The 17,251-nt window shown below is 41.6% G+C and overlaps 1 protein-coding gene across 3 annotated transcripts in view; it reads left to right on the top strand.

Moving 5' to 3' along the window:
• NFKB1 (nuclear factor kappa B subunit 1) overlaps nt 1-17,251 on the top strand; it is a 119,371-nt gene that overhangs the window by 48,751 nt on the left and 53,369 nt on the right. Inside the window, exon 6 of one of the 3 annotated variants that reach the window (XM_086704500.1) lies at nt 6,578-6,594. The exons of the other annotated variants lie outside the window; for them this stretch is intronic. Coding sequence (XP_086560626.1) covers nt 6,586-6,594 — 9 coding nt within the window. The 5' untranslated portion in view covers nt 6,578-6,585. The remainder of the gene's footprint in view (nt 1-6,577; nt 6,595-17,251) is intronic. 3 annotated transcript variants of the gene reach the window in all.

Below are 17,251 nucleotides of genomic sequence, written 5' to 3'. Positions count from 1 at the left end.
CTCACGGACCGCGAGATCGTGACCTGGCTGAAGTCGGACGCCTAACCGACTGCGCCACCCAGGCGCCCCTTTTTTAATTTTTTTAATGTTTATTTACTTTTGAGAGAGAGAGAGAGAGAGAGAGAGTGCAAGTAGGAGAGGGGCAGAGGGAGAGAGATACACAGACTCCAAAGCAGGCTTCAGGCTCAGAGCTGTCAGCACAGAGCCTAATGCAGGGCTTGAACTCATGAACCGTGAGATCATGACATGAGCTGAAGTCAGACGCTTAACTGACTGAGCCACCCAGGCGCCCCTGTAATGTGTAATTTCTTATGAAGATCTTATAGGTAGCAGGATTCCAGAAAGGAATTTATTAAACATTTGTTAGGCTCCTTAACTGTGTTATATTAAACACTATGCACGTGCTAATTTAATTTGCACGAGTATTGTATTAGTTTCCTAGGACCGCCATAACAAATTACCACAGACTGGGTGGTTTAAAGCAACAGAAATTTATTCTTTCATAGTTGTAGGAGCTAGAAACCCAAAAATAAGTTGTCAGCAGAGCCATGCTCCCTCTGAAGCTCCAGAGAAGAATCCTTCCTTGCCTCTTTCTAGCTTCTGGTGGTTGCTGGCAGTCCTTCACATTCCATGGCTTATAGCTGCATCACTCCAATCTCTGCCTTTGTCTTCCCATGGCTGTCTTCCCTCTGTCTCTCTGTGTCTGAATCTGTCTCTCCTTTCCCTTATGAAACATCAGTTATAGCGTTTCAGGCCCATGATAATCCCATATGACCTCATCTTAATTAATTACATCTGCAAAGACCCCATTTCCAAATAAGGTCACATTCTGAGGTTTTGGGTGGACATGAACTTTGGTGGAGCACTACTCAACTCATTACACGGATGTTATGTCATTAAGCTTATAAACTAGTGGCCCTAAAGTATGGGATAAAGACCATTTTAGTTCCATTTTGCACTCAAAGATATTTACATGTATATATAGTGTTCCCTCGTATATCATTGGTATATATTTAGGGAGTAGTAGAAAAGTTAGAGAAGTTTTCCAGTATTTTGAGTAATTTATTTAAGAAAGTAATTTCTATGATATTTTCCCCACTGAGTAGTTGTTGGGCCTTCAGTACAGTTGTGTGCTAGTAAATGTTTAGTAACTGGCTCTCCCGAAGAACAAAACAAAGCCCTGATCTATAGTATTTGTCAGTTTCCTGCATATAAATACTGCCACCATGGTCAACTTCAAGCTGTCAGTGTGAATTACTGGCTTGCAAAATTTCTGCAAATTTAACAATCAACTCCTGTGAGCTGGTCAAACCAATTTCATCCATACCACTGTAAGGTTTCATAAAGAAAACATGAGATCATATCCTAGCTATTAACCCCAATGAGCAATAGTCAGATCAACAGAAGATCATAAATTGCTTCATATGAGGTGCTTTATTCGTGCATTACATGATACCAGGGACTTTGCAGGATCTGAGTAAACCGATTAAGTTGCTGAAGTGAAGACATCTGTCATATAGTAGTTAAATAGGGCTGTGGTCTAGTGAGCAGAATACCATACTTAAAAGCAAAAGCTGGATCTCACTCGAGATTGTGCCACGTATAGGTGATGTGATCTTTTACAAGTCACTTAATGTCTTCAACTTTATTTCCTCATTTATAAGACGAAAATAAAACTACCTACTTTGCAGGAATAGTATTAGGATTAAGTGAAGTAATTGACATGAAAACAGCTGACACATCTACAGCTTTAAATGTTCATTCCAGACATGTTTATGTTTTTAATTTAAAAATCATGAAGATGTCTATAGCATGATTGTTAGTTCCAAGAGGGCAGGAATTGTTTTTCTGTTTTTTGTTTTGTTTTGTTTTGTTTTGGTTTGGTTTGGTTTTTGTTTTTGCTGCTGTATCTCCAGCACCTGGAATAGTATATAGCAGGTGGCCAGTAATTGGATAATGAATGCATCATCAACATCTCAAAGTGCTAGAGTGAGGCTTCCCAAAAGAAACACAAATACTATCATAATGTAGCTAAAGAAGACACCATTAACATGATGTAATAACATGGAAACATCACATCTTAGACCAGCCTTCAAGGCTCTGCTCCGGTTGCTGCTCTATATCTCATTCTTCCCATCTCACCAGCCTTCTACTCCTTTTCCTCCCCTGCCACACCTGACCAGGAATCTGGTGACCCATGTCCTAGTCCCAGTGAGTTGGGACACTATATCTTAGACCTTAGCCGTGTCTCCAACTTTTCTGAGTTGAAATGGGTCTCTTCTGCCTCAGATTCTTCAGTGGACTCTCTCCATAGCAAATCTTTCATACCAGTCTACTCCTCCTAATATCTTTCCCTTCTTGGAAAATGGCAGCTCCATCCTTTCAGTTCCAGGCAAAAACCTTGGAGTTATCCTGAATACCTCTCTTCTTCTTGCACTCCACATCTAAGCCATCAGGCAATCTTATTGGCTGTGCCTTCAGAACTGCCCCAGGATCTCATCACTTGTCACCGCCTCCACTGCTGCAACCCTGGTACAAGCCACCATGCTCATCTTTTTCTCCCAATGGTTTTAGCATCCATGGATGATTCTCTCCTGAATTGATTATTACTAGCGATTGATGATGACCTTGTGATTTTCTATTTATATCATTCCTTTTACCTTTTGTGAGTTAGAATTCTGCTTTAAAAAAAAAAAAAACTTCCTCAAAAAAATAAATAAATAATAAAAAATCAGAGCTTTCTCTTCTTCACATTCCATTAAAAACTTTTTTAGTATCAGGAGGTACTCATTGGTTATTCGTCAATGTATTATAAGCCATTCCTGTCATTATTTATTTTGATGCTTAAATTAGTCCCAGTCTTGGCCAGTGAGAGTCATTCGCACTAGCTCCTCTGTCCTTTTGCTATGTCCCCACTCAATTTTTGAATACTTCCTTATTTCTGAAATAATAGAATGCACTTGGCTCATCCTATACGTTCCCTACGCCAGTCCTGGGGTTCTCCATCTCTTTAAGAAGACCTGGTTCCTTTTACTGGAGAAATTTCCTTAGGCTTTCAGTAGATAAAGCTAGAAAATTCATTTTTTAAAAACAGGTTTGAATTTCTGCTGATAGCTCTGATTCCAGTCTAACACCATAGGCTTCTTTCCTTCCTTCCCCCATTCCATATTTGTATCTCCTTCCTCCAGTAATAGAAACCCTACTTGCCAGTGATATCAGTGTACTTACTCATTTTGCTCAGCCTTATGGCACATACAGAATAGCTTCTGAATTGCTATACCAATGTCAGTACTAGTACAAGCTTACTAACTAGAGTTCAGGCTTTCTTTGCAGTTCTTTTGACCTTCAAATATGTTCAAAAAAGGATATTCAAGTTCAAAAATCTCTTGGATTAAATTTTTATCCTTCTATATAGGTTATGGTATCATTGGGTTACACAGTCAAACTTTTCGTTCGTATTCAGTTTTAAGGATTTCCCATCCTTATAGATTTAATTTTATTTTTTGAATATCTATTTATCAATCTCTTTATCTGTCATTTATCTGTCATTTATAACTAGACTTTTTTAGAAATCATGGTGAAGTCAAGTTTTTTTTAACTATTATTTTTTTGAGAGAGAGAAAGAGAGGTTGTGTGTGAGCGCAGCACATGTGAGCAGGGGAGGGGCAGGGAGAGATGACAGAGAAAGAGAATCCTAAGCAGGCTCCACGCCCAGTGCATAGCCTAACCTGACTTGGGCTCAGTCTCATAACTGAGACCATGACCTGAGCTGAAATCAAGAGTCAGGATGCTTAACCAACAGTCATCCAGGCACCCCTGCTTTATTATTTTTAAAAATAAGAATATAGACAGGAAAGGAATCAGAGTCTTGATATAAATTGTGTTCTGGATTACTAGTTCAGAAACCTGAATCCATCTAAACCTAGAACGTTCCATGTATAGGTTTCAAAGGCCGCTTGGCTGTCCTCCCTTCCTTGCACTCATGTAGTACATGTTTATCTAGTGCAGCCCACATGCCAGTCAGAGTGCTGAGCTATGTTCCATGGTCACACACATGAATGTGATCATTTCTGCCCCCAGGGTTACGTGGAAACAGATATATACAGGATGATAATACAGCTGTTACCCAAAAGTTGCCGGAGGAATGCCTCTTCAAAGGATACTCTGCAGTGTGTGTGTGCGAGTACGCGTGCATGAGTGTGTGTGTGCATGCGTGTATATTGGGGAGAGCTAGGGGAAAATGCAGCCTTACTTGAGATCACCTCCTTGCTTACATACTTACAACCCCCCCCCCCCCATTTGTGACAGAATACTCATGGCATTTGATAGGTGTATTTCCAAACCAGAGGCTAGAGAGCTGGATATCCATCTCAGGCACCTTGGTAAGAACCAGTCACACCAAATGTACCTCTATGCCTTGTTTTACAGGATTTCTAAAGGGGTAAAATAGTGAGATGCTGGTGATCTCTGGATTGGTACTTAAGGGGTTAGCAGTATTTCTCATTCTGGTGATGTCAACCTAGAGGAAGAGTTCCAGCCTTGAGATCTTTCCCTGGCCACTTCAATTTATTTTATCAGTGCCTTCAATGGAGACCTTATCACATTTGCAGGAACATGAAGTGATAGATAACATAATTTAAGTTCAAATTAGTTTGAAAAGCTGGGTCAAAGAGCTAAATTCTTAAGCAGTTACATTTAAAGGAGATGAATGCATCCAGAAAGCAAGTAATTCCCCCTTAGGCGGCATTAACAGAAGTATGCTATATAAGACCAAGGAGGTGGTGGTCTCACTTCCACTCTTTGTTGAAAGAACACACCAGAAATATTGTGTACATTGCTGGGCACCACATTTGTACAGAAATAGAAAGCACCTTGAATGTGTTCAGAGCAGAATGGTGACAGAACTCAAACCTTCTTCAGAAGGGAGTAGTCATTGAGCCTGAGATTTATAGCCTAGAGAATTCGGCTGTCATCAAATATGTGAATGGCTATCAAGGGAAAGAAAAGATGAGCTTTATCCTGTCCATCACAAGAGGAGGAAATAAGGAGCCATGAATGGAAGCCCCAGGGGAAAGAGGTTTCCTTGTCACTGGGAGTTAGAGCAGCTGCCTGAGGGTAGAATGTATAGATAGCCTCAGGATGAAGTTCATGGTCACTGGATTGGTTTATAAATAAACTGGAAGACTACAGAGCAGGGAAGCTAACTCCTGTTAAGATCCTTTACAGGTCAGAAAATTTCCTTTTCTTTTTTTATTTTAATGCCTTTAGAAAGATTTTTTTGCTTAATAAATTAGTAACTATATAATAAAGGAAATCAGGATTTGGTTATAGGGCAGTTACACTTTTCTGGCAAATCCCTAAAATGATAGAAATTAAGAACTTGCAGAACATTTCATCCAAGCATCAAAGTGTATGATTTCCTTCATATGCTTTGTGTTTCAGTTACTTTATACAGACTGAACAATAGGAAGTTATCACATTGAAGCGTTTTTTTGCAGGTTTAAAGTCCTGCCATTTTTCCATATTCCTGGCTGATGTTATTTTAGAGCTTGTTAGAAATTTTGGTGTTTCCCCCTTCGTCCTTTGCTTACATCATAGTATGTAGATGCTACAACATGTTGGTTAACCTCAGTCTGACACTTAGGTCGCGTTTTCTCTTTTGCTCCATCAATGTCTGGGATGTAAATTAGCCAATAAAATGGCAACAAGAAATCAGACAAAGAAAATTTCCCAATTCTACTCGCTCGTAATTCTCCTAATTTAGTAGGGGTTTTCCACAGGAAATCACGGAAGAAGAGTTGAAATGCCTTATCTTATGTACTTTCCTTCTGAAGAAAGGAGCCGTTAATTGTCTTCTTCCCAAAGTGGTCCACATTTTTGTACAGGCAGCTGTATTTATTCCAGTACAAATTAAACATCATTTTATGATGTCTCTACGTACTTTCAGTCATTGAGAGCCAAATCATTTAATTACTTCTTTAACCAGTGGGTTTCCATGAAAGTGATAGAATAGCTTTTCTAAGCAAGAAAAATATATCATGAGGATGGTTGTATGCCTTTAAGAGGAAAGAAAGGAGTGGTTATCTAATCCCAAATAAATCTGAGTATCAGAATCAGAAGATAATCTTAATGATCTTAAATCAAGTTTGGGTCAAAAACAATGTGTTGAGAAACTTTATTTAAAAACAATGTTAACAACTTTGATTAATAATCTCTATTTTCAAAGAATAAATAAATCAGAAACCTAAAATTATGGTTGGTCTGATCCTTCTGATTATTTTTATGTAGTGTGTATGCATTAAAAGAAAAAACTTTCGTAGACTAAAATTTCTCCTTCTGACCTTGTTTTGCTTGTCTGTTTTTTCCCCTCCTTTGTGTAACTGAAGCATTTCTAACATATCCCAGAAAAGACAGATCTTTATTATCAGGACTTGACTGCCCAAGGCAGCGCCTTCCTTGAATTAACTGAAAATAAATACTATGGGTACTCATTTTCAGTTTTAATGACAAAAGTTGAAATCTTTGCCTAACATAAAGGTTTTCTTTGTCTCTGAATTTTGATTTTCCATGCTATCAGAGGCCCCAATGCAACAGGTAATTTGAGTGTTGATTGTATGTTTTCTCAGTTTGTAACTGTGGTGAAATGTTTTTAAAATGTTTGCAATTTTAAAATTAAGTTTATCTGTTAGGTTCCTTCCAACTCAGAAATTCTGTGATTTTAAACTTTTTTTTTTCTTCAGTTTGAAAATGTGATCTTTGGGTGTTGTCCTGTGTGTACTTTACATATAAGAAAGAATCATAGAATTTTAGAGCTGGAAGATGTCTCAGACCTTATATAGTAATTCTGCAAACAGAGAATTCCGGGCCCAGGAGAACAGGTAGTTAACTCAGGGTCGCAGCAGGAACTGATGGCTAGAACCCTAACTGCTCACTGGAGCACTAAAACTCAGCACCAAAAATTAACCCAGACGTACTTCTCTGAAAATTCGCAGACTTCAGGAGAACATTCTTCCACCAATCTACAAATTTGGAGGCATTTCCATTAAGCACAATTTATTCATACTCTACAAACTGTGCCAGCATCCCTTTTGTTTTCTCCCAAACCCAGGGTCACACTTGAAAATAAGTTACAGCTTTAGATAGGTTAAAGTTTCCTGATTTTGCACTTCTGGGATATTTTTCAGTGATTCGACAGCATAAACGGACACGGTAAAGTTAGGGCGGCTTTCGGGTGGGAGGTGCCGGCGTGTCTCTGGGATGCTGGCCCGGAGAGCCCTCCTCTGTCACCGCACTGACAGAGTGTAAGCAGGGCTGGTGAGTGTGAGGTTCACCACCCCGATCTCACAGGGCCTGTGGTCAAGGCAGTGCTTCCCTCCTCCCGGTCTCACTTCTGTTTTACCAGGAACCTACCCTGCTGATTGTTTTCCACCCATCCCACCACGTTGGCCGAGCCCCCGCACAACTGGGAAATTGCACGTCAGGGTTAAATTTCACCTGAGAATTGAACTTATAAAAATGAAAGATGTAGCATCCCTGCAGCCGGTCTGTGTATAAATGGCAGTTATTTTTCTCAGTGGAAAAGCCTAAGGGAGTCCGAGTGCTTCAAAAAATAGTCTTCTAAGTAACGAAGATGGTGCCAGGGGTCCATGGCCCAACTGTGATTCCAAGCCAAGGAGTTAGTAGCGTTAGGAGAATTTCACAAGTTTACTGGCCTTTTGTTGAAACTTTTCAGAAACTCCTCAGGGTGATCCCGCATGGTTGTGTTAGTGAGACAGACCCTATCACAGGACAGTAACACCTCTGTAGAGACCTCCCAGACCTCCCAGACCTCAGAGTGAGACAGCTTGCTGGGCCCTGTGTCAGCTGCCTCCAGTCACTGCTGGCCCAGGGCGGTTGAGCACTTTGCTGCTCCTTCGTTCTCCGGGTAGCCTGAAGCCAATGATTTATTCAGTCGTTAGTTCTTTTGTTTATTTTTTATTTAGTTAGTTAGTTAGTTGGTACTGAAACCCAAGATGGAACCAGAGTCATTAGTTCTTTTAAGAAGAACTTAAAAGTTTCTGTGCTGAGGGTTGGGGAAATAGAAAGAAGAATTAAGTAGCGCCTTTGTCCTCAAGGATCAATCAGTTCACAGAAGAACTGAGATATGTCCTTAAAGACCTGAAATATGAAAATATTGTGTTTGTTCTATTCACCACTACATAGTCAGCACCTGTGACTGCCATGTAGAGACTGTTGAATAAAGTTGTTTAGGTTTTTGTTTTTTGGGTTTTGTTCTGTTTTGTTTTTTTGAATGGAAGAATGAATAACCTGATGGCCCCAAGACAGACTTGTAAGAGCCAGCTAGTTAGGTTGGTCATAGAAGACTTTGAGGCAGAGGTTTTGGCCGGAATCTTGAGGGAAAGGTAGAAATGCAAAAGTAAAGATCTAGCTCGAGGAAACAGCACAAGCAGAAAAATCCGCAGCAAAGCCTCAAAAGTAGAAATCTGAGGTTGAATGGGAATAGTGGATAATTCTGCTAGCATGAAGAGTACGTGAAAGAGAAAGGTGGGAATAAGGTTAAAGAGGTAGGACAGGGCCAGGTTGTGTATCGCTCAAGAATTTAGTCTGGGTTTTGTGGGAAATGGTTAGATTACTATATAAGTTTCAGTATAAGACTGATATGCTGTACTCAGCATTGTGCTTTAGGAATACAAACTTGGTAGCAATGTGCTCAGGGACTTTGGAAGGGAAAGGCACAGGGACACCTGCTAGAAGAACTGCAGTGATTCTTCAGGAGTTAAGCTCAGAGTTCAGGCTGAGATAGATGAACTAAAGCAATGCAAATAAAGAAGAAAGACAATTGCCAGAGATTCTAGAGGTATGACCTGGTCGAAATTTGGCAGCTGATTAAAATGTGAAGGACAGCAGAAGAACCTAGGATGATAGGGAGGATTCTGGTGCAATTGTGTGGAAGGTGGTGGTTTTGTCTATCGGCCAGTAGAGTAGGTTCGAGAGCAAGGGCGATTAGTTCAGTCACGGGCAAATTGAGTTATAAGGATGTCATGGACAGGAAGATGCTCAACAAACAGCTGAAAGTGTTACAGATGCTTAAAAGGAAGATAAGCACATGGGATTGAAATTAAGGAGTTATCTGACACAGACAATTAAATCTGGGAAACTAGATAAGAGTATCAAGAGAGTGATCGTGGTAAAGATTAGAAGTGGACCAAGGGCTGGATCTCTGAAAAGACTTCTCTTTGGAGAGGAAGGAGAGCACCTTAGCAGAAGTGTCGAAAAAGTGATAGGGGGGGCAGTTTCTAAGAAGGAACAGTAACACACACATCCCAGGTTTCTGAGAGGTTACACTGGATGAAGAATAAGAAATGGCTGTTGGGTTTTGAAACGTGGAGTCAATCGTGACCTTGACGCACTTTTTCATTTGAGGGATAGGGGATTTAGTTAATTTACAAAGGGCTACAGATTCAGTAGGCTACAGAGGAAGTACAGCATGGGTGATCAGAGCTCTGTTTGCATACTTGGTAAGGAAAAAGAGAATGGCACTGAAGCAGGCATATAAGTACCTTTTAAGAACCTTTCTCACTGGGTTATTAAAGAAGATGAAATTAAAGAATCATTCTGTATTTCTTGGTGTGGTGCCTGGCCCATAGATTTGAATAAATGCTAACCTTTACAGTTGTCATCATCATTATCAGGAAAGGGATTTTTTAGAATATGGAAAAAGATTATACATGTTTTGTGACTAAGAGGAAAGGTCCCCTTGAGAGGAAGACAGAGGTAATTCAAGGACGTCTGGCATAAGTATGGCACTAGGCAAAAACAGAGTGGTCAGCTCTGGAAAGGGGAACAGACCTACCTTTCTTGGAATTAGGAGAGGATATGTGAAGTAATAGGGACACTTTGAGCCTGGGAGCAATAAGGAGAAGGGAGGTTAAAAAGATTCTCATGCAATGGCTTCTACCTTCTCAACAAAGTGAGAGGAAATCTCAACTGAAGATAAACTGCTTAAAACAGGAAGACACAAATAAGAATCACTGTCCTAGGGGCACCTGGGTGGCTCAGTCAGTTAAGCGTCCGACTTCAGCCCAGGTCATGATCTCACAGTCCGTGAGTTCAAGTCCTGAGTCGGGCTCTGTGCTGACAGCTTAGAGCCTGGAGCCTGCTTCAGATTCTGTGTCTCCCTTTCTCTCTGCCCCTCCCCTGCTCATGCTCTGTCTCTTTCTATCTCAAAAATAAATAAAACATTTAAAAAAAAATCTTTTTAAAAAGAACCACTGTCCTTTATTTTGTGCCTGCCACGTATCAAGAACTGTACTAGACCCTTTAAATGATCTTCTTTAATCCCTGTGAAAATTCAGAGATTATGTATTTGTATTCACATTATCCAGATGGGAAACCCAGTCAAAAAGACTAAGTAAACAGGAGCACACAGCTAGGAATGGGAGGAGCCAGGACTCAGAGCCAGGTCTGTCTGACTCCAGAGCCTGGTGCTGTTTGTTGAAAGGGAGCCCAGTAGATTGAGATCTTGCAGGTGTAACTGTACTGTATCATGATAAAGTCCTGCGGGTGGTTATTCCTGTCAGTCACCAGAGTGAACATCAAAGAGCTTTCTCACAAGAGAAGGAAGGGACGGTGAAATTGGGGTGGACCAGAAATGCGAATTCTGGGTCCCTGAGGGCAATAACAAAGCAAAGAAGAGTGATTTGAGGCAGGTGCTAAGACTCCAGCACAGCAAAAGAATGCCTTATGGGCAACAGCAGTTAGGATGAAGAGAGGAAAGTATGCGGGGGGGTGTCTTGGACTTTAAGAGCTGCTAGCTTGGTTTTCCCAGGGAAATGATTTAAGAGTGACCTTCCCTTCACTTTCCCACAGCTGCCTGAATTCCTGCCACTCAGCAGTTACCATCCTCTCACCATCCTGGGGTTCTACAACCCCTACCTAGACACCCTCCTACCAACTTAGGCTAATGTTCTGGTGTATAATAATCATGTTCTAATTTAAATAGCCTATTTGAGAGGTGACACCAGGATCTAGCCATTTTATTTTTTTGAAAAGAAAAAATAACAAGAGAAGGAATATAATTGCCTTATTTCCACTTCCTACTTGATACAGCTCTTTATGTTTTAATCAGTTGCCTTCCATGGATAACATTTTAATTGTATCTTAATTATTTAATCGTGCCTTCACTAGACAATTAATTATTGAATGCTGACAATGTGACAAATATTGCAGGCACTGGAGATTTACCCAGGAAGGAATCAGTGTCCCTACTCTGATAGAGCCTCTATTCCAGTCGAGAAAATATAAGTGAAATGTGTAGTGAATTAAATGGTATTTAGTAGGAAGAAAAAGCAGAAGAAAGGTGCAAGGAATGCAGGGATTGGAGTGGTCAGGTTTAGACAGGGGTAGGGTGAGCAACGAAAGTCCCCCTGAGAGAGTGGCATTTCTGCAAAGCCTGAAGGAAAGCAAGAGGACATGCAGGTGTCTGGGGAAAGGGCGTTCCAGGCAGAGGACACAGCAGTGCAGAAGCTCTCAGGCGGGAGCTGAGCTGGCCAGGTCAAGAACAGCCCGCAGGCCGATGAGGCCGCCTGGCTGGGAGCAGTAAGAAACAAAATCAAAGAGGAAATGGAGGTGGGGGTGTCAGTTCACTCGGGGCTGTTAAGATGGAAAGACACTGGAGGGCTTGGAGTTGTTTTTCTTCAACTTCTTATCATGGAAAATCTTAATCATATATACTTGGAACAACGTAATGAGTCCCCTTGTGCTAATCACTCAGCTTCAACAGCTTTCACTTTGGGAGGACTTTGAGCAGAGGAGTGACAAGACTTGGCATGACCTGACTTGAGCAGGATGGCTCAGGAGAATGGGCAGTGGAAAGTGGGGCAGGCATGGGAAGGAGACAGATCACGATGGCTTTAAACCAGGGAGCAGCAGCGACGGTGGTGAGAAGTGGTCAAGAGTCAGGATATCTTTTCGAAGGATGGGCTAGATATTATATATTTCATGCTTTGTTCAACAACAACAAAGAATTTGAGAATGCACATAGTGCAGCGAGGAAAGTAAGAGATGTAGAAAAGAAATGGTACCAGAATGCCACTATTTCAGCCTAAACCCAAATCCCAAAAACTGGCTTATAAGTGAACATTTGTAACATAATTCAACCCTAAGTTACGTATCGTGTGCTCCTCCCGTGTTCTTTTGCAGCCATGGATAATTGGGCCATATGAAGGGTAAGGATTTATTTGTAATTTGTTAATGAGGTAACGACACCTGTTGAGGTACAAGTCCTAACAATTCCTGAAGAAAAGTGTTACTTGATTCTCTGAAAGAATCATGATTTATAAGCAGCTCTCTTAATGTAATAAAGCTGAAAATTAAAATAGAACAGACAAAAAAATTTTTAGGTCAAAGTATGGCAGAAAACTTAAAGTTTTAAAGCAGAAAACTCAAAGTTTTATGTAGACAGAGATTTTATTCCTCTCTCTGTGTTGTGGATAACACCCTCTTAGCATGTTTTGTTGTCTTAATGGCATGGTTTGTTTGCCTTTCTTATCCCAGCCTAACATGTGAGTCATATGTGTTGTTGGTCAAACAAGTAGGGCAATAAACAAAGTAAAAGAGTGTGACTGAATCAGGGCAAAGCCAGGAGCATTGTTGGAGAAACAACCCTGTCATCACCAGTGAATGTGTTAAAGAGTATATTTTCACATTATCCTACCTAAGAACACCTCACTTACTTCACGTTCAGAAGACATGGGACGAATTCCAAGGTCCTTCCGTGTCTTGGCTGTTCGACCTTGGGTTACGTTGCTTGTTAATCTGTCTGAACCTCTGTCTTCTTATCCGCAAAATGAGGATGATAGTGCCATCCCTGTCTACCCAAAAGGGTTGCCGAGAGACCTAAGGAGAAATGGGCCCTTTATAAATAAAAGAGAAGGAAAGAAACTGGTGCCTCCGTGGTACCGGCCACGTGCCAGTACATCACAACAGCCATCTGAGGTCACATCATTGACCCGTTTTGTAGATGTGGAACGTGAGGCTCAGAGAGGTTGCCTAACTTATGTAAGGCCACATGGGTAGAAGAAGAAAGAGCTGCGATTTGATCCCAGATTGGATCAACTTTAAATCCCTTACCTGAAAAAGAAAGAACTAACCTTCCCAAGCATCTTCCTACTCTACGCCGGAAACTGTGTTAGACGTGGTTGTGTCCTGTTTCCTTTGATACAGGTTATTCGATACTCCCTGGGTGCTCGACAGATAATAAAGAACAATAACATCGATTTGTCATCACTGAGAGAAGACATATTATGAAAACTGTTACTGTCCTTTTTCTCCCCCTTTTCCTCCTCTTCATGCTCCTCCTTCCTCCCTCTCCCTGTGCCTCCTCCTTCAACTTCTTGTTTTACAATCTGACTTGCAACCGAACAGGGGAGAATGAGGGCATGGTTGAATGATGTCTGTGGCGTGATTTTTTTAACGCGGAGCCTTGCAAGAGGACAAGTGTACTTCTGCCACCTCACTACTGACCCTGAGACCTCCTTTGTCACAACACACACCAACAAAACCAAACGAACAGGTTATTCAGGAATAGCTGTCACGTACCAGCACCGTACTAGGCAAGGGAGAGCTGCACCACACTGGGCAGACTGGACACACACAAAAGAGAAAGTCGTTGAGCCAGCAGTAGCCAACGTAATGGAAAATGTGAGTGGGCTGTGGCTTTGGACAGACGGCTTCAGAAGGCTTCCCAGCACTCGGGTTATGGGAATGATGGCGGTTCGATTCACCTTAATGTGCCTCACTTCCCTCAGCTGTGGAATGGGATACCTCTACTGACCCCACAGGGCTGATGTGAAGATTGGCTGAGTAAACATACTCCCTTCCCTTTCACGAGAACAGTATGGTAGGAGGTATTGGTGTATGTGCTCTGGGAGTTTAACAAGCAAGAGAGATAAGCCAGTAACCCTTTAGTTGCCAATTGGTGTTACCACCTTCTTGTAATCAGTTGATTTGGTGTTCCTGCCCCACTCCAATCACATTCTCCCCAAAAGGGGACAGTAGTGGATTTTTGTGGGTCAGAGCGGTGAGGAGAGTGCCATGGAAGATTCATATTTAGGTCTTACCTTTGAGGAATGAGTGGTTCTAAATAAGAAAGAGAAGGGAGGGACACCCCCCGAGGTAGTAAGGAGTATGGTTGGGGAGACAAAGAGGGGGACTCTCACCACAGTGCCTTTGTACATCCTGTTCTCCCCACTGGGAACACTCTTCTCAGCTCCTTGTCTCCCACCCACACCTTCCTTTGTTACACTGTTGCCCTTCTTTCAGAGCTCAGCCGTCATTACTCCCTCAGGAAGCTTTCTCTGACTTCCTGATCAGGTCAAATCTCCATTATGTATGTCTTTTGTAAGGGCTTCACAGTTAGGCATTTACATTTCTTTGTGGGATTCTTTGAGTAGTATCAGCCCCGCTCTTTAATTCCCATAAGAACAGAAGTTCTATCTGTTTTGCACTCACGTTGTATCCCTTCACTTCCTGACCTACTGCATGCAGTGCATGAAACTTAGAAGGAGCCTAATAAATACTGAATAAATGGGTACATTTTTGGTTATCAGTGAAGTAATAGCCTGGAGAGGAGAATGGGTTTATCCTTGAGTTTGCTAATCCCATTAGGTGCCAAGGGATGTATTCACTCACTTAATCCTCAAACAATTTGTGAAATCAACTGCATTGTTCCTTTCATTTTAAAGATGGAGAAATTGATGTCCAGAGATGTTAACCATCTTTCCCTGTTGGCCCGGCTCTGATAAGTGGCAGCAGAGGGATTTGAGCCTGGCAGCATGACTTAAGAGCTCTTGGATTTAATCACATTGCTCTGCTCTGCTGCTTTAGCAGTAGAGGACAAAGTATGCAAGTAAAGTTAGCGTAGATTTCTGTTTGAAAATTGTGGATGTTTTTCCTCCTTCTTCCCACCAATTATCATCATCACCATCATCCCTTCATGAGAAAAACTAAGCAGAAAAGACCTACTTCATGTGTCACCATCATACATTCATGTTGACTCTTCTGCCAGAGTGATGTGGTCAAATTTACTTAGTAAGTAAACTGGACATTTCAAATTCTAATTCCAAGAAAATTTCAGCCTAGTTAATCACCTCTTAAGAACCAGTATGAACTTTGCTAGAGCATGTCAGAGTAACTTGAAATAAAAGGAGGTGATTTGACTCAGTTTGGTATTATCTGCGACACTAGGTTTCTGGTTTTTACTCAAAAAGCCCGTGGTCATCAGTAGGTATTGAGTCATAAAGCTCCTGGAAGAAAGAGCACCTCCAAGAATGATAGCTGTTACTGTAATAACACAATTATTATTAGAAAATTAACAAAGCCCAATAAAATATGTCACGTGAGGGGTGGGGGGGGGATGGAGGGGGAACTTACCCTAGGAATAAAAGTGGCCCGAATTGGTCTTTTAAGACAGAATTTTTAAAAAATCACCTCAGGGCAGGTGTATCTAATATCTCCAGGGAGGGGAGTCCATTACAGGGATCGAGAAGATAATAGTTAACACTGTATATTGCTCTTATTTGCTGGGCCATGTTCTAAAGACTCTAACATATTTAATCCTTACAACGAGGAACCAAATAGTGCCCAAGGTCACACAGCTAGTAAATGGTGAAACTGTCTTCAAACCTAGCCAGTCTGCCCCTGGAGTACACGCTTACAGTGTCTCTCGGTAGCTGATTACTCACATTTTCACCTTTGTCTCCCTTGCTTTCACTGAAAAGCTTAACTTATATTTAAGCTCTTAGCATTTAAGACCCTGCTATGTTCAGACTCTTTCAAAAATAAACCCAGCCTTCCTGGCAGATACAGTTGCTTTCTGTAAAGGTAATTTTCAAGGGAACCACTATTCAAAGAAGTAAATGGGAGGCTGAATAAAAATAACCAAATTCTCTGTAGAAGACACGAATTTCTGAATCAGTTGCAAATAGCTCTCAGTCATGGTGGCATTCTCTGAAACACACCCTCCTCTAAGGTAGAATTCCATTTTCTTTATCTGCCACATAACCTGAAAATAGTATCATTTTTTTTCTGTCCCCGCACTTCAGCTTTCTTCTTTCAGTCAGTATTTTGGAAAGTCCACAAAACCCAGGGGCCTCCCTGTCGTTGCCCTGTGGTCGATGTAAAAACCAGATGATGCCATGCTGACCTGAAGTCTTTCAAATGGATCAAACTGCACATTAGTCACTGGCAACTTTTTCAGGTCCTTTTACCTCAGAGACTACTCAGTTCCTCATTCTTGCCACCCTTCGCTCATGAAGTAATAGCAAGAAAAAGATGTGAGTACTTTTTGAGGACACCTCCCACTCTTTCCTTCGGTGCTTGTGACTGATTCCTTCCCAGTGGGGACGTTGAAGGGTCCCACTATCCAGAGCGATGGGGCTCTGATCGCTGGATTCCTTCCGATGTTCTGCAGAGGTGGAAAGCCTCCCTGATTTCACCCAAGTGAAGCATTTCATCATGCCTTACACTGTTGCATTTCTGTGCTCCATGCACTTAGAAGTGCAATTACATGGTCTATTTAGTGCTTTTCACTGTTCATTTACTGCTAAAGAAGTCCCTGTAGAATATGTCATCATAACAAAGGCTGATCTCACATGTTGACACCACGGCCCTGAACTGGCATCGGCAGTCCAGGGGGTATGCAGGCACAACAGCCAGTTTTGGAGCAAACCCAGAACTTTTCATCCCCTGTCCTGTCCTGTCCTGTCCTGTCCTGTCCTGAAGGACAGAGGCTTTCTTCTGCCTCTTTTAAAAGGGAAAGCAACCAAGTTCATAATTATTTGTATGCCCAGAAGGCTTTTTTAAGTGCTGTACCTATTTAAGAAATTATTTATTTGTGCTTTGAGCTGGTGGTCAAAAACGAATTTAATCCTTAACGTTCTTTGTGATGAGTTTCCTCTGCAAGGACAGAAGGCCACTTCTTGGGAAGGAGCATTACTGGGTTTGAAAGCAAACTTTAGCAGCAGCTCTGGGCCGAAGTTCGGGCAAAGAGGCCCTAGGGTTTTTGAGGGGAGCTGCACTGTTGATTAGAAAGGATTCTGTCCTTTGCTCAGGGCAGGAAACTTCTCTCCCCCAAACCCTCTGCCAAACGGTCCCAGCCCTGATCAACTTCTTCTCAACTCTTGCAATGAGAGATTGGACTGCGGGGAAAAAAAAATCCATACTGAAAAAATCCTAACAAAACCTTGCCTCA

Source organism: Puma concolor, chromosome B1, assembly GCF_028749965.1.
Source record: "Puma concolor isolate L17-30 chromosome B1, mPumCon1.1.hap2, whole genome shotgun sequence".
In the NCBI taxonomy this organism is placed as follows: Eukaryota; Metazoa; Chordata; class Mammalia; order Carnivora; family Felidae; genus Puma; species Puma concolor.
The sequence above is the reverse complement of the archived record's forward strand: the minus strand, read 5'-3'. Positions and strand labels throughout refer to the sequence as shown.